Source organism: Carcharhinus amblyrhynchos, chromosome X (genome assembly GCF_965287045.1).
Source record: "Carcharhinus amblyrhynchos chromosome X, sCarAmb.v2.hapA, whole genome shotgun sequence".
Taxonomy (NCBI): Eukaryota; Metazoa; Chordata; class Chondrichthyes; order Carcharhiniformes; family Carcharhinidae; genus Carcharhinus; species Carcharhinus amblyrhynchos.
In genome coordinates this window covers 14199295-14220760 of record NC_137359.1, presented here as the reverse complement: position 1 = coordinate 14220760, position 21466 = coordinate 14199295, and the positions used below count along the sequence as shown (strand labels likewise).

The 21466-nt window shown below is 47.4% G+C and overlaps 1 protein-coding gene across 4 annotated transcripts in view; it reads left to right on the top strand.

The window, feature by feature from the left end:
• faim2b (Fas apoptotic inhibitory molecule 2b) overlaps positions 1 to 21466 on the top strand; it is a 39504-nt gene that overhangs the window by 5522 nt on the left and 12516 nt on the right. For 3 of the 4 annotated variants that reach the window (XM_080218025.1, XM_080218026.1, XM_080218028.1), the window contains 5 exons: positions 2706 to 2883; positions 9309 to 9412; positions 12758 to 12822; positions 15750 to 15803; positions 17877 to 17927. In XM_080218025.1, the coding sequence (XP_080074151.1) occupies positions 2706 to 2883; positions 9309 to 9412; positions 12758 to 12822; positions 15750 to 15803; positions 17877 to 17927 (452 nt within the window). Of the gene's footprint in view, positions 1 to 2350; positions 2460 to 2705; positions 2884 to 9308; positions 9413 to 12757; positions 12823 to 15749; positions 15804 to 17876; positions 17928 to 21466 lie in introns of those variants that run through there. The other variant, XM_080218027.1, reaches the window with a different exon arrangement.

Sequence of the window (21466 nt, the reverse complement as noted above, 5' to 3'; positions counted from 1 at the left end):
CGCTGTGAGGCAGCAGTGCTAACCACTGTGTCTCACAGTGATTCGCGCTTGAATCTTTTTTTTAATTTGGTCCTACGAATATGGGCATCGCTGGCTGGACTAGCATTTGTTACCCATCCATAATTCCCTTTAAGGTGGCAGTGAGCTGCCTTCTTGAACCACTGCAGTCCATGTGGTGTAGGTACACCCACAGTGCTGTTAGGGAGGGAGTTCCAGGATTGTTATTGGACATCAGTCAGTCCATGTGGTGTAGGTACACCCACAGTGCTGTTAGGGAGGGAGTTCCAGGATTGTTATTGGACATCAGTCAGTCCATGTGGTGTAGGTACACCCACAGTGCTGTTAGGGAGGGAATTCCAGGATTGTTATTGGACATCAGTCAGTCCATGAGGTGTAGGTACACCCACAGTGCTGTTAGGGAGGGAGTTCCAGGATTGTTATTGGACATCAGTCAGTCCATGAGGTGTAAGTACACCCACAGTGCTGTTAGGGAGGGAGTTCCAGGATTGTTATTAGACATCAGTCAGTCCATGAGGTGTAGGTACACCCACAGTGCTGTTAGGGAGGGAGTTCCAGGATTGTTATTGGACATCAGTCAGTCCATGAGGTGTAGGTACACCCACAGTGCTGTTAGGGAGGGAGTTCCAGGATTGTTATTGGACATCAGTCAGTCCATGAGGTGTAGGTACATCCACAGTGCTGTTAGGGAGGGAGTTCCCTCTGGTTCTAGTTTTTCCTACTGGTGGAAACATCCTCTCCACGTCCACTCTATCCAGGCCTCGCAGTATCCTGTAAGTTTCAATAAGATCCCCCCTCATCCTTCTAAACGCCAACGGGTGCAAACCCAGAGTCCTCAACTGATTGTGGGAGCTTGCTGTGTGGGAATTTACAACTGTGCTTCCTACATTACACCAGTGGTCACACTTTAAAAGTGGGTTGACTTGACGAGGTGCAGTAGAAATGGAAGTCTTCCCTTTAACTGTATGGTTGGAGGGGTCACTTATCTTTATAGGGGTGTTCAGGTGACTGATTGCGTTCTTGCTGTTACTGGTGTGGAGGAAAGGACAGCATTACCTCACGTTCCATTCGACACCACCCAGGACAAAGCAGCCCCACTTGATTGGCATCCCTTCCACAAAGATTCACTCCCTCCAGCACCAACACACAGTGCCAGCAGAGTGTACCATCTACAAGATGCAACTCACCAAGGCTCCGTAGACAGCAAACCCACGGCTGTTACCATCAAGAAGGACAAGGGCAGCAGATACCTGGCAACACTGTCACCTGGAGGTTCCCCTCCAAGTCGCTCACCATCCCGAGTTGGAACTGTATCAGCCGTTCCTTCACTGTCGCTGGGTCAAAATCCAGGAGCTCCCTCCCCAACAGCACTGTGGGTGTACCTACACCACATGGACTGACTGATGTCCAATAACAATCCTGGAACTCCCTAACAGCACTGTGGGTGTACCTACATCACATGGACTGACTGATGTCCAATAACAATCCTGGAACTCCCTCCCTAACAGCACTGTGGGTGTATCTACATCACATGGACTGACTGATGTCCAATAACAAACCTGGAACTCCCTAACAGCACTGTGGGTGTACCTACATCACATGGACTGACTGATGTCCAATAACAATCCTGGAACTCCCTCCCTAACAGCACTGTGGGTGTATCTACATCACATGGACTGACTGATGTCCAATAACAATCCTGGAACTCCCTCCCTAACAGCACTGTGGGTGTACCTACACCACATTGGACTGACTGATATCCAATAACAATCCTGGAACTCCCTTCCTAACAGCACTGTGGGTGTACCTACACCACATGGACTGACTGATATCCAATAACAATCCTGGAACTCCCTCCCTAACAGCACTGTGGGTGTATCTACACCACATGGACTGACTGATGTCCAATAACAATCCTGGAACTCCCTAACAGCACTGTGGGTGTACCTACACCACAGGGATGGCTGTGGTTCAGGAGGGTGGCACCATCCTCTTGCCATTAAATGCTGGCCTATAGTCATCCCCTGAAACAATTGGAAAGAATTATTGAGCGCATGTATTCATTTCCCCGTTCTGTTCAACCCCGGGGAAGCTTTGCAGCCGGTCAGACCAATTGCTGGAACTCAATAGCTTTGCAAGTCTACTTTTAATGTCTTTCAGTCGATAGCAACATTGCTGTGCCTCCCTGCCTGCCGTGATTGCCGGGGAGAGACCTGAAGCTTGAGTATTAGTCTTGAGCGTGCCTCTAATCTCGAGTGATGGGAACTGTGACCGTCATCTAATCCGGCGGACAACCTAATCCTCTTCACTAATGCTCTTTCAGCATATAGCTGGGAAGGGAATGTTGGAACGCCATTTCAAGACTGCTTCGTGCCTCCTGTTTTGGGAAGCTTCAATTTGAGCCTGATATGGGATGGTAAATTTAGCCAAGACGCATAAAGGTAAGTAGATTTGTGCCATTTGAGCGCAGGGTGCACTGTATTCTGTTGGGGACGGGGTGGGCACACTACAGGAGACTCCAGTGAGCCCAGTTCCGATTGTAGACTCTGCCCAGTTCCCCCAATTGGCCCAACTCCCAAATTGGGCCCAGAGGGCAGAGAAATACATTTTTCTCTTTGCACCAGGGTCTGTGTCACTGAGAGTCAGTATAGCTTCGCCTGACGTATATTGTCCTTGTTCGCTTGCAGCTTTTCGCCACGAGCAAAGCCCCAAATTCGGAAGGCGAGCAGGGAGGCACTGAGAAACGCGAACCCATGTCGGCGTCAACTGCCCCCCCCACGTATGAGGAGGCGACTCTGGGCGCCAAGAATAACAGTCCGTCACCATCGGCACCTATGCACCCGAGCTGGGCATACGTGGATCCAAGTAAGTCAAATGTTTCGACAAAACCATGTGAGAGATTGGAGTTGCGTTTGTACTGGTAACTTTTTCATTATAATGCTCATGTTCTGCTTCCTTTACGCTCTCATATGTTGAGTCCCCAACTGGTGAGTGCCATAACCTGCTTACAGGAGGCCTACTCACAGGCCTTAAAAACTACCACTTTGCCCAAGATTTTGGTCATCTGACTGAATGCTGAAATATTCCTTCACATTTTGTTTCATAATCCACCGGTGAGGCACCCTGGGATGTTTTACCACATTAAAGATGCAAGGTGTTATTAGGGGGTCATCAACTCTGGCAGGGCCTAGTCCTGGAGGTTTAATCACATGGCCTTCCATTCTTCATATTAGAATCCCTACAGTGCAGAAGGAGGCCATTCAGCCCATCGAGTCTGCACTGACAACAATCCCACCCAGGCCCTATCCCTGTAAACTCGCTTTTACTCTGCTGGTTGCCCTGACGCTAAGGGACAATTTAGCATGGCCAATCCACTTAACCTGCACATCTTTGGACACTATGGGGCAATTTAACATGGCCAATCCACCTAACCTGCACATCTTTGGACACTACGGGGCAATTTAGCATGGCCAATCCACCTAACCTACACATCTTTGGACACTAAGGGACAATTTAGCATGGCCAATCCACCTAACCTACACATCTTTGGACTATGGGAGGAAACTGGAGCACTCGGAGGAAACCCATGCAGACACAGGGAGAATGTGCAGATTCCGCACAGTCAGTGACCCAAGCCGGGAATCGACCCCGCTGTGAGGCAACAGTGCTAACCACTGTGCCACCGTGCTGCCCTACACCTCAATTCACCTACCATTGGTTAGCCAGCACGCATGTCCTACTGGTTCTCTGCCTTCCCCTCACCAATGGGAAATTCTTGTCTCCCTGACCATGCCTGTTAGTTGTAGGAGCAAGAAACAAACTCCGCAAAGTATGTTTTCTTCATTTTACTCGCAGAAGAGTCCTGGAGATTCATCTTTTAATTCCAGGAGAGTTGACAGTTCAATTGGTGGTGCGATGAAATGAAGACACGAGGCATTATTTTCCCCTATATTACAGCAGTGACTATACTTCCAAAGTATTTAATAAGCTGCAATGTGCTTGGAGAAAGGCAGTGAAGCGAGCTGTCTAAATGGAAGCTTGTTATTTTTGTGTGCTCTCTTCATCAGCTCATCGCTCTCCTGTCCATTCACTAACACAAAATGTCTTGTGAGATCGGTTGCCATGGCAATGACCTGGACTTGAGGGTCGTCTGCAGTGCAATCTGTCGTGTTCATCACTCGCAGGAAATACACTGCCCAGAACCAAGAAATGGGGTTTAAGAGGCGTTAATAGCAGGCGGTGACCGTGTGTATTAATAATCCTGTTTCGCTACTTACTGAGCACGTGACCATGAGGTGTCAGGCGTGCTATACACTGGGAACAACATCCCTCAGACTTACTGCCCACTGGCGTAAACTTTGAAGGGAGTCAGTGCCCCCTCACCACGGTAGCTTTTGACTTGATCTGTGCCCATGTATGTACCAGTCTATCATTCTCGCACTGGCCCACTGAGCGTGATCTGTAGTTTGAGTCTTTATCAAATATTTATTTGATAGGTGTTAATATTAGAACGCTGCTCAAATTCCAGCTTCTCTCAGTGCTCACACTCTCACCTTGGAGCTTGAAGCTGCTGGATTGTGGATCTAGAGAAATCCCTCTCCCTCTATCTCTCTCGTTCGATCCCTCTTTCTCTCTCTTCTTCTCTCTTCCTTTTCCTTTCTCTCTCTCTTCCTCCTTCCTCACCTCTCTTTTCCGTTCTCTCCTTCCCTCCTCTTTTCCCTTTTTCTCTCTCCTTCCCTCCTCTTTTCCCTTTCTCTCTCTCCTTCCCTCCTCTTTTCCCTTTCTCTCTCTCCTTCCCTCCTCTTTTCCCTTTTTCTCTCTCCTTCCCTCCTCTTTTCCCTTTCTCCCTCTCCTTCCTCACTTCTCTTTTTTTCCTTTCTCTCTCTCCTTCCCTCTTCCTTTCCCTTTCTCTCTCCGCTTCTTCACTTCTCTCTTTTCCTTTATCTCTATCCTTCCCTTTCATGCTTTTTCTCTTTTTATGCTTCTTTCTTTCGCTTTCTCTTTTTCTTCCCCTTCTCTCTTTCTCTTCCTCCTTCTCTCTTTCCCCCTCTCTTGCTCTCTCTCGCTCTTTCACCCTTTCTCTTACTTCCTCTCCATCTCATCCCTCTCTCTCTAAGTAGAGAGAGAGTGAAATCTGTATATTGATAACTATCCCTCTCTCTCTCTCTCTGGCTCCTCCTTCTACAGTCACTCTTTTTTCCTGCGTTTTTTGCATTCTATCTTTCACCATTCAGAGTGCAGGGTGTCAGTTGGTAACGTTAGGGGCGGCACAGTGGTTAACAAAGCTGCCTCACAACGCCAGGGACCCAGGTTCGATTCCCGGTTTGGGTCGCTGTCTGTGCGGAGACTGCACATTCTCCCCGTGTCTGCGTGGGTTTCCTCCGGGTGCTCCAGTTTCCTCCCACAGTCTGAAAGATGTGCTGGTTAGGTTGATTGGCCATGCTGAATTGCCTCTAAGTGTCAGGGGAACTAGCTAGGGTAAATACAGAGGGATGGGGCCTGGGTGGGATTATTGTCGGTGCAGACTCGATGGGCTGAATGGCCTCCCTTTGCACTGTAGGGATTCTATGATTTAATAAGCATTAGGTGAGCTCCCCTGTACTCAGCTGGCTCAGTGTCCCTGAATGACACAGCATGGCAGCCGCGATGCTGAGGCAATCAAAATCGGTTGTATTTTGGATCTGGATTCTGGTGTCTGACAGCCTGCTGCCTCGCACTCCATAAACCTGGGCGCATCCAAATCTCTGCTGTCAGTGTCCGAAGCACACTGAGTCTCGTTCACACACCGCCCACTGGTCTGCCTTGGTTCCTGGGATTGTTCTCCCTGGGAAAACAGAGGCTGAGGGGGGTGACCCAATAGAAGTTTATAAAATTATGAGGGGTATAGATAGTTGGAAGTTTTTTCCCAGGGTGGAAATGACAATTACAAGGGGGCACAAGTTGAAGATAAGGGGGGAAAGGTTCAGCGGAGATGTGCGGGGGGAGTTTTTTTATACAGAGGGTGGGGGGGGCCTGGAATGCACTGCCAAGTGAGGTGGTTGAGGCAGATACATTAGCAACAGTTAAGACTTATCTGGATAGAGACATGAACAGACGGGGGATAGGAGAATACAGGTGGTTGGTCTAGATAGGACAACATGGTTGGCACAGGCTTGGAGGGCCGAAGGGCCTGTTCCTGTGCTGTACTGTTCTTTGTTCTTTGTAATCCTCCAAGATCTTTGCACTCCTCATTCTGGTTTTAGCCTTATCCACCATTGGTGGCCATACTCTGCAATTCTGCTCTCAAAACCTCTTCACCTCTCTCTCTCTGTCTCTCCCTAAAACCTTTGACCAAGCTTTTGCTTACCTGTCCCTGTCTCCTTACGTGGCTCAGTGTCATACTTTGTTTGATAATTGCAACTGTGAGGCAGGTTGGAATGTTTTAAGATGTCAAAGGTGCTATATAAATGTGGGTCGTTGTTGTGGAATGAGCAATGGCATGGTGGCGAAGTGGCTAGCACTGCTGCCTCACAGCGCCAGGGATCTGGGTTCGATTCCTGGCTTGAGTCACTTTCTGTGTGGAGTTTGCACATTCTCCCCGTGTCTGTGTGGGTTTCCTCTGGGTGCTCCGGTTTCCTCCCACAGTCCGAAAGACGTGCTGGTTAGGTGCTAAATTCTCTTAGTGTACCTGAACAGGTATTGGTGACTAGGGGATTTTCACAGTAACTTCATTGCAGTGTTAATGTAAGCCTACTTGTGACGCTAATAAATAAACTTTAAACTTATGGCAAATGAAGGGTCATTTTACAAGTCCCAGCTGAGGTGTGCAGTGACGCAGAGCTACTCAGAAATAACTTCCAAACAGGATGCACCCACAGTTTGCCACACGGCAATGCTGATCTGGTTTTGAAAGGAAAATGCAGCATTGTTGTCAGACAATAGCTGGGGGAGCTGTGTGGTGGGTATTCACTGTGATTGCTGCAGTAACTGTGTTTCACCACAGGGTAGCTCTGCAACCAGTTTTTCCATGTTCAAGTCCCTGAACACAGTAAGAACTCTCTCAACACCAGGTTAAAGTCCAACAGGTTTATTTAGTAGTAAACACCACTAGCTTTCGGAGCGCTGCCCCTTCGTCAGGTCCCTTCGATTAGTAATCCCCACAGTTTACAAAATCTCACTAACTGTCCTGTCTGGAGACAATACACATCTCTTTAACCTGTGCTTAACCCTCTCTCCACTCACATTGCCTGCACCTTTAAGACTTGATTACCTGTAAAGATTTGCATTCCAATCATTATTTTGTAAATTGAGTTTGTGTCTTTATATGCCCTGTTTGTGAATAGAACCCCCACTCACCTGACAAAGAGGCGGCGCTCCGAAAGCTAATGGAATTTGCTACCAAATAAACCTGTTGGACTTTAACCTGGTGTTGTAAGACTTCTTACTGTGTTTATCCCAGTCCAACATCAAGTCCCTGAAGCCAGTGCACCCAACCTTTTCCCACTCTGGCCCCATTCTGCATTAGACATTTTGTTTCTATTCATTGGATGTGGGCATCATTTATTACCTATGGGGGTGACACAGTGGTTGGCACTGCTGCCTCACAGCGCCAGAGACCTGGGTTTGATTCCTGGCTTGGGTCACTGTCTGTGCGGAGTCTGCTGCCCGTGTCTGCGTGGGTTTCCTCCAGATGCTCCAGTTTCCTCTCTCAGTCTGAAAGACGTGCCGGTTAGGGTGGATTGGCCGTGCTAAATTCTCCCTCAGTGTACCTGAACTGGAGTGTGGCGACTAGGGGATTTTCACAGTAACTTCACTGCAGTGTTAATGTAAGCCTTACTTGTGACGAATAAATAAACTTTTAATGACACTTTCTAATTCACTGCCTGCGGTGATTGTGAGGGTTGTTCCTAGGATTTCCTGCCTTGATTAGGGGATGTACATCTTGCTTCCACGATCCCTCTTGGCTTTTGAATGGGTTTGTGCTTGTCTTAAGAGATTTGTCCAGACGCACGAGGGATGTGTGAATAGTTTGTGTGAGGGCACCAAACACAAAGGTGATACACAGCAGAAGAGCCTTCTGCAGCCCAACTCAAAGACAAAACTACACAACACCCAAAGGGTTAAGCGTTTAGCAATCTGATTGATTATCTTTATACCGTGCCATTAATTACCTTTGGCTCTTAACATGCTTTTTTGAAGTGTAATCGTTGGGCAGTTTGGCAACCAATTTGTGCACAGCAAGATCCCACTCCGGCGATCAAGACACAAATGTGAAACTCAGAAGGGTGATATTGCAGTGCGGAGGGACTGTCAAGTGGTGATGTCTTCTTTGGAACCCACAAACAGCAATCAATTTGTTTCTCAATTGAGGTTGGTTAAATGTTGGCCAGGACCCAACTCCCTGGTTCCTCTTCAAAGTAAAGGATCTTTTGCCCAAGAAGGCAGACCGGGCCTCAGTTTAATGTCTCTTCCAACAGCGATATCGCCTCTTGACAGTTTTAAATTTCTGTCTCAGGAGTGAGACATGAGCCCGTGACCTCTGGAGTGAGTCAGCTACGGCTGGGAACTGTGTTGTGAGGCTTATTCGGTAAAGGTCTTTGTCTTGGTGCTGGACTGATTATTTGATTTGATTTATTATTGTCACATGTATTGGGATACAATGAAAAGTATTGTTTCTTGTGCACTATACGGACAAAGCATACCATTCATAGAGAAGGAAAGGAGTGGATGCAGAATGTAGTGTTACAGTAATAACTAGGGCGTAGAGAAAGATCAGCTTAATGTGAGGTAGGTCCATTCAAAAGTCTGACAGCAGCAGGGAAGAAGCTGTTCTTGAGTCGGTTGGTACGTAACCTCAGATTTTTGTATCTTTTTCCCGATGGAAGAAGGTGGAAGAGAGAATGTCCGGGGTGTGTGGGGTCCTTAGTTATTCTAGCTGCTTTTCTGAGGCAGTGGGAAGTGTAGACAGAGTCAATAGATGCGAGGCTGGTTTGTGTGATGGATTGGGCTACATTCATGACCCTTTGTAGTTCCTTCTGGTCTTGGGCAGAGCAGGAGTCCATACCAAGCTGTGATACAACCAGAAAGGATGCTTTCTATGGGGCATCTGTAAAAGTTGGTGAGAGTTGTAGCTGACATGCCAAATTTCCTTAGTCTTCTGAGAAAGTAGAGGCGTTGGTGGGGCTTTCTTAACTATAGTGTCAGCATGGGGGGGACCAGGACAGGTTGTTGGTGATCTGGACACCTAAAAACTTGAAGCTCACGACCATTTCTACTTCTGATGGGTGTTTTCCATTTCTTCCTTTGCTCAGGTCGCAGCCCGAGTTATGGGAGTGGAGCTTTCTCTGGCGAGAGCGAGTTCTTTTCCTCTTTCAGCTGGGATGACAAGAACGTCCGAAGGATTTTCATCAGGAAGGTGAGTGGAGTCTTCACTGTGAGGAGTGTCGCTGACGCAGCGAGTCCAGCTGGCCTCTCTTTGCTGTCCTCCATCCCCCTTTGCAGATTTCCCTCCTCTTTAATCCCTCGGCTGGGTGGGAGGAGGCTTGAGGGTGACAGGACACAGTGAGGCTTAGTGCTCAGTTTCTGTGTTGTCATTACTATCCTGTGTAATTTCCCCTTCACTTGGTCTTTGCGGATTTCCCAGGCAAAGCAAACTGCAAAGTGGGCAAATCCCTGGCAACTCTTCCTTTCATGGAAGATGTTAACCCATTTGCATCAAACTGGTTAGCAGCGATACTTCAGATCTAGAAACAAGGGGAACTGGTCACACCAGGTGGCACAGTGGTTAGCACTGCTGCGTCACAGGGATCCGGGTTCAATTCCGGCCTTGGGTCACTGTCTGTGCAGAGTTTGCACATTCTCCCCGTGTCAGCATGGGTTTCCTCCGGGTGCTTCGGTTTCCTCCCACAGTCCAAAGATTGTAGTTTGGGTGAATTGGCCATGCTAAATTGTCCATAAGTGTCCAAAGATGTATAGGTTACGTGGATTTGCCATACTAAATTGTCCATTAGTATCCAAAGATGGGCAGGTTAGGTGGATTGGCCATGCTAAATTAAGAACATAAGAACATAAGAAATAGGAGCAGGAGTAGGCCATCTAGCCCTTCGAGCCTGCCCCGCCATTCAATAAGATCATGGCTGATCTGTTGTGGCTCAGTTCCACTTTCCCGCCCTCTCCCCATAACCCTTAATCCCCTCTCTTATCAAGAACCCATCAACCCGCTTCTTAAAAATATTTAGCGAGGCAGCCTCCACCACCTCAACGGGCAGAGAATTCCAGAGATTCACCACCCTTTGAGTGAAGAAGTTCCTCCTCAACTCCGTTCTAAACCGCCTCCCCTTTATCTTGAGGCTGTGCCCCCTAGTCCTACTGTCTTTTTTGAGCGGGAAGAGTCTCTCCACCTCTATCCTATCCATCCCATTCATCATCTTATACGTCTCAATGAGATCTCCCCTCATTCTTCTAAACTCTAACGAGTACAAGCCAAGTTTATTCAGCCTCTCCTCATAGCTCAATCCCCTCAACTCTGGTATCAGCCTAGTAAACCTCCTCTGCACTCCCTCCAGGGCCAAAATATCCTTGCGCAGGTGCGGCGCCCAAAACTGCACACAGTACTCCAGCTGTGGCCTCACCAATGCCCTATACAGCTGCAGCAAGACCTCCCTACTTTTATATTCAAATTGCCCCTTAATGTCCAAAGATGTGCAGGTTAGGTGGATTGGCCATGCTAAATTGTCCCTTAGTATCCAAAGATGGATAAGTTAGGGGGATTGACCATGCTAAATGTGTGGAGTTACAGGGATAGGGCAGGACAGAGGGCCTGGGTAAGATACTCTCACAGAGAGTTGGTGCAGACTTGATGGGCCAAATGGTCTCTTCTGCACTGTGGGGATTCTATGAAATCGATTATGTGGCTTTACAGATTGTGGTCCTTTTGAGTGCGAGCAGGAGGGTACAGCACAGCTGAATCTCCTCAGTCTTTTGCCCCGTCATTCTACCCAAACACAGCTCTGACCTTCCCCAAGTTACAGAGCCTCGTGAGTGAGTGTTTTCCAATTGCTCTTACTGAGACGCTCTCCGCAACTTGCGACCAGATTTTTGGGCCCAGCAGAAAAGCTCTCTCCCTGCGAGTTCTTTTCACGTTTTGAAGCAATCCATCTCCTCGTCAAGTTATTTTCCTTTTGGTTTCTTTGGATTGCAGTTTTATGGTATCCGTTGCATCAAAATTGGAAAAGTTTCCTTGATTGTTGGTTCTTAAACATGCGTGGTGTGCTTGAAGGATGGGTTAAGTCAGGGCTCCCCAAACTGTGGTTTGTGACCCCCCCCCAAACTGTGGGTTGTGACCCCCACTGTCCCCCCCCCCCACCCCAAACTTGTGGGATCGCAAATAAAGATTGTGGGTGGCTCGTTCAGCAATGGAAGTCAGGCCCCCCCCCCGCACTCAATTAAAATAAGATGACATTGAGAATGCGTTTGAGAAGTACTGGATGTTGTGATATTGCTTTGAGAGAGAGAATATGGTGCTGAATAAGGAGTGAGGATGTAAACAGACACTGTACAGCGTAGCGTTCACAGTGTGAAGGAATCGCAGCAATAATTTCCTGTTAACAATAGCTGTCAAATCTTTATAGTAAGTTCGCTGAGAAATGCTGTACTATGTCTTCAAACATAGGATGGCATACTGGTTAGCACTGTTGCCTCACAGCGCCAGGGACCTATGTTCGAATCCTGGCGTCAGTCACTGTCTGTGCAGAGTCTGCACATTTTCCCCGTGTCTGTGTGGGTTTCCTCCCACAATGCACCTCTGAAAGAGGCACACTGACCATACGAAATTTTCCCTCAGTGCAGGAGTGTGGCGACTCGGGGATTTTCACAGTAACTTCATTGCAGCGTTAATGTCAGCCTAGAGATCTCATTGAAACATATAAGATGTTGAATGGGATGGATAGAATAGAGGTGGAGAGGCTCTTCCCGCTCAGAAAGGACAGTAGGACTAGGGGGCACAGCCTCAAGATAAAGGGGGGGCGGTTTAGAACGGAGTTGAGGAAGAACTTCTTCACTCAAAGGGTGGTGAATCTCTGGAATTCTCTGCCCGTTGAAGTGGTGGAGGCTGCCTCGCTAAATATTTTTAAGACGCGGGTTGATAGGTTTTTGATAAGCGAGGGGATTAAGGGTTATGGGGAGAGGGCGGGAATGTGGAACTGAGCCACGACAGATCAGCCATGATCTTATTGAATGGTGGGGCAGGCTCGAAGGGCTAGATGGCCTACTCCTGCTCCTATTTCTTATGTTCCTACTTGTGACACTAATAAACTCAAATATTGGCCCATTATGCGGCTTTTCTGGATAATGGCCATCTCAAGTCTCTGCTGTTTAGTGAGCAGACACTGGGAGGCGCCCGAGAGTAGAACAGCATGCATTCCCTCCAATTTCCATTACCCATGTGGAGGTGCAGCGTTAATGTAAGCCTACTTGTGACATCAATAAATAATCTTTAAACAATTAATCCTGTGTGACATTGGTAAGTTTGTATTAAGTTGTACAGGGACCTGGTTTGGCTCGCTGTCTGTGTGGAGTTTGCCTACTTGTGACAATAATAAATAAACCTTTGTATTAGCTCCTCTAATCTTTCCCCATTGCCCTGTAAACCCTTTAATCATTTATCCAATTCTCCCTTTTTGAAAGCTACTGTTACTTATGTCCTTGTCATTTTAATACCCTGTGCCAATGGCTGATGGCTTGTTTTTTCTCCCTCTTGCAGGTCTATATTATCCTGATGATTCAACTCTCTTTCACTGCCGGAATTATTGCCCTGTTCACCTTCTGGTAACAGTCTATTTATTGCTTCTGTCTTAACACAGTGTTGGTTTCCAGGTTAAGTCAGCCTTTTCCACTTGCGTGGGTGCAAAGTGACTGGGGAATATGGAAGGATCGACTGGGAGGCAATAGCGAGTGGAAAGGTGCACTTCTTATGGTTTGAATTGGAGTTTTTCATTCACGTTAGAATTGTTTCCTCTCTCTGTTGCATTTTTTTTTCTGTCCTCAAGCCCTGGGGAACATGTTCTGTTTCGGGTCTCACAACACCAGGTTAAAGTCCAACAGGTTTATTTGGTAGCAAAAGCCACTAGCTTTCAGAGTGCTGCTCCTTTATCAGGTGAGTGGGGAGTTCTATTCACAAACAGGGGATATAAAGACACACACTCAATTTATAAAATAATGGTTGGAATGTGAGTCTTTACAGGTAATCAAGTCTTAAAGGTACAGACAATGTGAGTGGAGAGAGCGTTAAGCACAGGTTAAAGAGATGTGTAATGTCTCCAGACAGGACAGTTAGTGAGATTTTACAAACCCAGGCAAATCATGGGGGTTACAGATAGTGTGACATGAACCCAAGATCCCAGTTGAGGCTGGAACTTGGCTATCAGTTTCTGCTCAGCGACTCTGCGCTGTCGTGTGTCGTGAAGGCCGCCTTGGAGAATGTTTACCCGAAGATCAGAGGCTGAATTCCTGTGACCACTGAAGTGTTCTTGTAACAAAGCCTGAAATGTCTTGACGACACCGGAACACCGTGTGATGCAGTATCCAATGATCAGGGCAGTAATCCTTCCTCGTTTAACTTGACAATATTCTGACATGTTGTCTGACATGCATACTTCCTGTGAGCTGAGGGAGAAAGTGAGAAACTGGCACCAAGAGAGGGCAGCGACAGGATTTTCCTGTATTTTGATGTGCCTGCACCCACTATACTGGGGAAAGGTTGAGCCTGTACCATTGGTGTTTAGAAGAATGAGAGGTGATCTTATTGAGACACATTAGACCCTGAGTGGGGGGGGGGAGCTTGACATTAGACCCTGAGAGGGGGGGAGGGAGCTTGACATTAGACCCTGAGCAGGGGGGAGCTTGACATTAGACCCTGAGTGGTGGGGGGGGGTGGAGCTTGACATTAGACCCTGAGTGGGGGGGGGGAGCTTGACATTAGACCCTGAGCAGGGGGGAGCTTGACATTAGACCCTGAGCAGGGGTGGGGGAGCTTGACATTAGACCCTGAGTGGTGGGGGGGGGTGGAGCTTGACATTAGACCCTGAGCGGGGGGGGTGGAGCTTTACATTAGACCCTGAGCGGGGGGGGTGGAGCTTTACATTAGACCCTGAGCGGGGGGGGTGGAGCTTGACATTAGACCCTGAGTGGGGGGGGGTGGAGCTTGACATTAGACCCTGAGTGGGGGGGGGGTGGAGCTTGACATTAGACCCTGAAGTGGGGGGGGGGGGAGCTTGACAGAGTGGATGCTGAGAGAATTTCTTCCCTTGTGGGAGAGACCAGAACTAGGGGCACAGTTTAAACATTGGGGTCTCCCAGTTCGTGAGGACATGAGGAGATTTTTTAATTTCTCTGAGGGTCACCAGTCTGTGGAACTGTGTTCCCCAGAGGCTGAATATTTTCAAGGCGGAGGTAGAAACCTGGCTGACGAGGGAGTTGAGGATTGTCGGGGGCAGGCAGGATGCTGGCATTGAGACCACAATCAGATCAGTCACGGGAGGGGCGAAGGCCTAGTGCTATTATCACTAGATTATTCCTCACTGGCGAGAACCTTTCCCGGCAAGCTCGTAAAGGGCGATTTGAGCGCCGGGCAGATGTTAAGCTGCATTTATATATTAACCCTCCTCTCACCCGTTTCCGGCAAGAGGCTGATCGCGCTGGAAACCCTGCGCCCGTAAAATGGTCGCACAAACCGGTGCCAATCGCGCTGAGCACTTTACGCCCTACTTTAACATGGCGTCACGCCCCAAAATGGCCACAACGCAATTGCCTCCACACAGTGGATGGTTGTTTTTTGGACGGCTACGCCTCAGTCAGTACAGCACTCCCTCAGTACGGTGCCAGATTGTGAACTTAAAGCAAAGCCTTGGCGTGAGCCACGAACCAACTTCCATTGGACCCAGAGGTGGGTTGAGTTGTTCACGGCTACCCACGCCCACGTGTGAGCCCTGTCTCCAAGCCAGGGCTCCCAAATGCATTCAAATTCTCTCCCAAATGGCATGCCCGCATTGATCGACTGACTCTGGCCGCTCCTCTAGCTGGGAGCAAAATGGGAATAGAAACGGCTCATTTGCCCTTTCCTCTTTGAGAGATTTCTAACCCGCACTTGCGCGGTACCCCGCTTCCTCTCCTGACTGGCGTGGCCAAGATTATACTCACCATGTGGCCATTTGAGGGTGCCAGTGCCCAGTGGCAAGTTTGTGCACGCTTACCTCCCTGGCACAAGAAACTGGAGAAGAATGAAGAAGAGGACGGGGGGGAAGGAAATGAGCTGGGCACAAGAAATGACGTTTCTGGAAAAGTAACAATTTCTTCTCAAAATGAGAACTCGGTGGGTACCGAGGGGGGGGGGGCAGCGAGAGATTAGAAAGGGTAACCAGGATCATTGCTTGTGGAGCCATTCTCCATTCAGCGGGCACAAGTCTGACCCTCAGTGTCTTCACTGGGCGAGTTGCAGTGTGTACGTTGCTCGAGGAAAGGGTTAGATGGCGAGTACTCTGCTGTGCCCGGTTTGCCCCTGGGTTCATGATGCCGTGAGCTCGCAGCCCCCTTATGCTCTGGCTGGGCGAGCAGTGCCAGTCAGAGAGACCAGCTCTCCCCTTTACCGTGAGTCAAGTTACCCTCCAGTTAAAGGAGGAGTCTCTCCTGCATTCTCATTCCAGGATGTCCACTCCTGAAATTGTATTTATTTGTGTTTTTTTACCCCTTCTGCACAGCGACCCTGTCAAGATCTACATTCAGGCACATCCCGGCTGGTACTGGGCTTCATAGTAAGTGTGAATTCATAATGTCCCAATTCCTATGTTGTTAATGTGTGTGGGCATTTCTCTCCTTACCTGTGTAGTATAATCGTGTCTGTGTGTGTGAGTGTCTGTGTGTGTGAGTGTCTGTGTGTGTGAGTGTGTGTGTGTGTGTGTGCACGCCAACATGTATTTGTCGACGCACATAGCCATTTTGAGGGCTGAAGTATGGTTTCCAGAGCACACTTACAAGGTGTTGTAGTGGAGAATTTCTTGTTTCCTGCGCTGTGATAGTAAAACTTAACAAAGTTTGCTTTTTAAAAAGTCAGCTAGTTTTTATTATCACAAGACTGCATCCGTATATGGCAGAACCTTGGAAACAGAGAGCAGTCCGCACTAACTGCTGATTCTATCCGACTACAAGGATCAATTCAATAATTATACCTTTTTCTTATCAGCTTACATGACTTTAGTAATACAAGCAGTGGTACATCGAACAAAACAAATTCTGTGACCTTGGTTCTGTGCCTTGTTTTCTGTAATAAACAAATTTTGTGACTCCCTCATCCCCGACCTTATCTAATGTCTCCTCTGTTATCTCACGGTATATGGAGTCAACCGTGTTAAGACAGGCTTTCCTGGTGTTAATCATGTCTCACTCAGGCTGTGCGAAGTCAACCTTATCAAGACAGATTGAGGCCAAGCATTTGGCCTTCTCTGGTTGCAGTCATTTCTTTGTTCAGAGTCAGTTTTGCAGGGGTCTGGCATTTTGGAATAGCTTGGTCAGCTTTCCTTATTTCATACTAAATACTTGACCATTTTTCCCATCATGCGACCGCTTCACTATCACAAAGAAAGTTAGCAAAGAACATAAGAAATAGGAGCAGGAGTAGGCCATCTAGCCCTTCGAGCCTGCCCCGCCATTCAATAAGATCATGGCTGATCTGTCGTGGCTCAGTTCCACTTTCCCGCCCTCTCCCCATAACCCTTAATCCCCTCTCTTATCAAGAACCCATTAACCCGCGTCTTAAAAATATTTAGCGAGGCAGTCTCCAAGGACTGTTATGGTTCAGGTTAGAACTCCAAAGTGTTTTCTGGAGCCTGTCTAAAGTTTTTACATCTTGAATTTGGCTAAGCATGATGTTTCACTTCAACTGTGATTCAAGTAACCCACTAGGGAGCTTTTAACAAACAAAGTTTATTTAAGAATATAGCTAACATGTATAGTAAGAAAATTAACAGAACTTTTCTCAATTACAAACAAGACAGCCACTATAATGTGTAACTCTTAATGAATATATATATATATATATATATATAAGCCATCCCACTCAAACCCAACCTCCGTTACAAAAGACCTTTTCACAGGTTAAACATTGCGCACACTAAGGCTCACGTAATACTGAGATCGAGGCCTTTCGTTGAATTCTGCAGTCAAATGCTCTTGCGACTTATAATCAAAACAACAAAGCACAGATTCTTTACTGCAGAATAGCAAACAAGATATGCTTTCAGCTAACTGGTAAAACTTTCAAAATAAAAACAGAGTCAAACTTCTATGCGTCAAATGCTGCAGCCAGAACAAAACTGAAAACAACCCTTATTACCGGACTGGCACAGTTTTTTTTTTGTTCCTCCCACTAATAACATCACCTAAGACTGTGAGCTGAGAAACACTGACTGTGAGAGCTGCAGAGATCATGATTTAAAAAAAACACTTCTTAAAGGGACATTAACGTTACGGTACACAAAGTGGAAGAATAACACCAGTAACATGAGATGGGAGCCATGATGTGAGTTGTCAGCATTGGCGGGCACAGTAAGAAGTCTCACAACATGAGGTTTAAGTCCTACAGGTTTATTTGGAATCACGAGCTTTCGGAGCGTCGCTCCTTCATCGGGTGAGTGGAGCAGTGCTCCGAAAGCTTGTGATTCCAAATAAACCTGTTGGACTTTAACCTGGCGTTGTGAGGCTTCTTAACATGAGATGGGAGGGGGCTCGTGGGGACTCTGAATATTACCGGTTGGGTTTGAGTGGCCTGCGGCTGTGCTGTTAACACTGTGTCACTTCAATCACTTTAACATCTCTTTTCTGATTCACAGTGCTGTCTTCTTTGTGACCTATATGACCCTGGCCTGCTGCCCTGGACCAAGGTAACTATTTTGAGGCAGAAATGAAACTGGATACTCCATTGTCAATCATTTGACTTAATTAAGTATTAAAATCAACAGTAATAATTTAGGAAGACCTTATGCTGGAGTGGGTAGTGTCCTTGCCCTCTTAGCCAGGAGTTCTGGGTTCAAGTCTCACTGCAGAACTTGACCACAGAAGGTGCATACGTAACGATGTCTGAATCCTTGCAATGTATTAAGAAGAGGAAAGCTTGAATATTTTTCCTAACCTCTTTACACTTTCTTTCTCCTCCATAAAATGCTGGTGAGGTCACAGTTGGAGTCTTGCCCACAGTTCTGATCACCACATTACAGGATTGCTCCGGAGAGAGTGCAGAGGAGATTCCCAAGAAGGTTGCCAGGGCTGGAAAATCGCAGCTCAGGGGAGGGGTTGGGTAGGCCAGGCTTGTTTTCCTTAGAAGAGAGGAGTTGAAGGAGTGACCTAATTGAGGTGCTCAAAATGATGAGGTCCTAGATAGGGTAGGGAGGGAAAGATTTGTTTTCCCCCAGCTGAGGGGGCAATTATCAAGGGGCAGAGAGTTAAAGTGATTGGGTAGAGGTGACATGAGGGAAAACCTTTTCACTGAGGGTGTCGAATTCATAGAAACGTAGAAGCTAGGAGCAGGAGGAGGCCATTTGGCCCTTTGAGCCTGCTCTGCCATTCGTAGCTGATCATCCAACTCAATATCTCATCCTGCTTTCTCCCCATAACCTTTGATCCCGTTCACCCCAAGTGCGATATCCAGCTGCCTCTTGAATACATTCCATGTTTTGGCATCAACTACTTCCTGTGGGAATGAATTCCACAGGCTCCCCACTCTCTGGGTGAGGAATTCACTGCCCAAATTGGTGAAATGCTGAGGCTGAAACATTCAAGTTATTTAACAGGAACCTGGATCTGCAGGAACCTGCAAGGTTAAGGAGCAGGTGATGGAAAATGGGATTAAAATGAGCGACTTGCTTCTTTATTCTCCAGCTAGTGCAATCACGATGGGCTGAATGGCCTCTTTTCCCATCAGAACTTTCCTATGGTTGTGTGGTCCTAAATTGACCAGCTGGTTGCCCTGGAGAAATACTTGGATATCCGTCCTGTAGAAGTGAAAGGGGGTGCAGTGGTTAGTGTGCCCGGCCACCACCAGTAGCTCCGGGTTTGAGTCCCATCTCAGGACCTGATGCTCAACAGACGGTGAGTTCATACCATGGCCAAACAGGCTGATAATCCGCCTGTAACTTCTTCCAACACACACAAGATTCATAGAGGTTTACAGCATGGAAACAGGCCCTTCAGCCCAACATGTCCATGCCGCCCAGTTTTTAACCATTAAGCTAGTCCCCACTGCCTGCATTTGGCCCATATCCTTCTTTACCCATGTAACTGTCTAAACACTTTTTAAAAGACAAAATTGTCCACCTCTACTACTACCTCTGGCAGCTTGTTCCAGACACTCACCACCCTCTGTGTGAAAAAACTGCCCCTCTGGACACTTTTGTATCTCTCCCCTCTCACCTTAAATCTATGCCCTCCAGTTTTAGACTCCCCTACCTTTGGGAAAAGATATTGACTATCTCGCTGATCTGTGCCCCTCATTATTTTATAGACCTCTATAAGATCACCCCTCAGCCTCCTATGCTTCAGAGAAAAAAAGTCTACCCAGTCTATTCTGCCTCTCCTTATAACTCAATCCATCAGGTCCCGGTAGCGTCCTGGCAAATCTTTCCTGCACTCTTTCTAGTTTAATAATACCCTTTCTACAATAGGGTGACCAGAACTGTACACAGTATTCCAAGTGTGGCCTTACCAATGTCTTGTACAACTTCAACAAGACGTCCCAATTCCTGTATTCAATGTTCTGACCAATGAAACCAAGCATGCCGAATGCCTTCTTCACCACTCTGTCCACCTGTGACTCCACTTTCAAGGAGCTGTGAAACTGTACTCCTAGATCTTTGTTCTATAACTCTCCCCAGTGCCCTACCATTAGCTGAGTAAGGTCTGCACTGATTCGATCAACCAAAATGCATCGCCTCGCATTGATCTAAATTAAACTCAGGGATTCCTAATCGACCATATGATGGAAAGAAAGTTGAAGCTTTTACCAGCACTATCCATAGCTCCAGACTTTTGTAGACCTCATGAAGCTAGGGGCGGGGTGGCCTGTAAAGTGTGGAATCAATTGCTAAAAGGAGACTCCTTGCTTGTTCACCCTTGCCCACTGCAAGCCTCACCCCTCCCCGCCAAGGCCACTTGCATTTGGGTCTGTCAGTCGAGAGCTCAATAAGAAGTCTCACAACACCAGGCTGAAGTGGAGAGGATCTCCAAGACTTTAACCTGGTGTTGTGAGACTTCTTACTGTGCCCACCCCAGTCCAACGCTGGCACCTCTGCATCAGTCGAGAGTGCGGGGTTGGTGAATTTCTCCTGTTTTTGCGGGAGGGGTTTTCCTGCATTATTGAATTTGTGGAGGTTGCAGGGCATTTGAAGTTGGGGAAACCGTACCAAATAGAGAAGGAATCTCATCTTTAATGCTTGCCATGTTCTTCAGTAGTGAATCATAGAATCCCTACATTGCAGAAGGAGGCCAGTCAGCCCATCAAGCCTGCAATTTAGCATGGCCAATCCACCTAACCTACACATCTTTGGACACTAAGGGGCAATTTAGCATGACCAATCCACCTAACCTGCACATCTTTGGACACTAAGGGGCAATTTAGCACGGCCAATCCCCCTAACCTACACATCTTTGGACACTAAGGGGCAATTTAGCATGGCCAATCCCCCTAACCTACACATCTTTGGACACTAAGGGGCAATTTAGCATGGCCAATCCCCCTAACCTACACATCTTTGGACACTAAGGGACAATTTAGCATGGCCAATCCACCTAACCTACACATCTTTGGGCACTAAGGGGCAATTTAGCATGGCCAATCCCCCTAACCTACACATCTTTGGACACTAAGGGGCAATTTAGCATGGCCAATCCCCCTAACCTACACATCTTTGGACACTAAGGGGCAATTTAGCATGGCCAATCCCCCTAACCTACACATCTTTGGACACTAAGGGACAATTTAGCATGGCCAATCCACCTAACCTACACATCTTTGGGCACTAAGGGGCAATTTAGCATGGCCAATCCACCTAACCTACACATCTTTGGACACTAAGGGGCAATTTAGCATGGCCAATCCCCCTAACCTACACATCTTTGGACACTAAGGGACAATTTAGCATGGCCAATCCACCTAACCTACACATCTTTGGGCACTAAGGGGCAATTTAGCATGGCCAATCCACCTAACCTACACATCTTTGGACACTAAGGGGCAATTTAGCATGGCCAATCCCCCTAACCTACACATCTTTGGACACTAAGGGACAATTTAGCACGGCCAATTCACCTAACCTACACATCTTTGGACACTAAGGGACAATTTAGCATGGCCAATTCACCTAACCTGCACATTTTTGGATATTAATTTAGCACCCTTTGAGGTGAAAGTTTGTTACTTTACAAATTT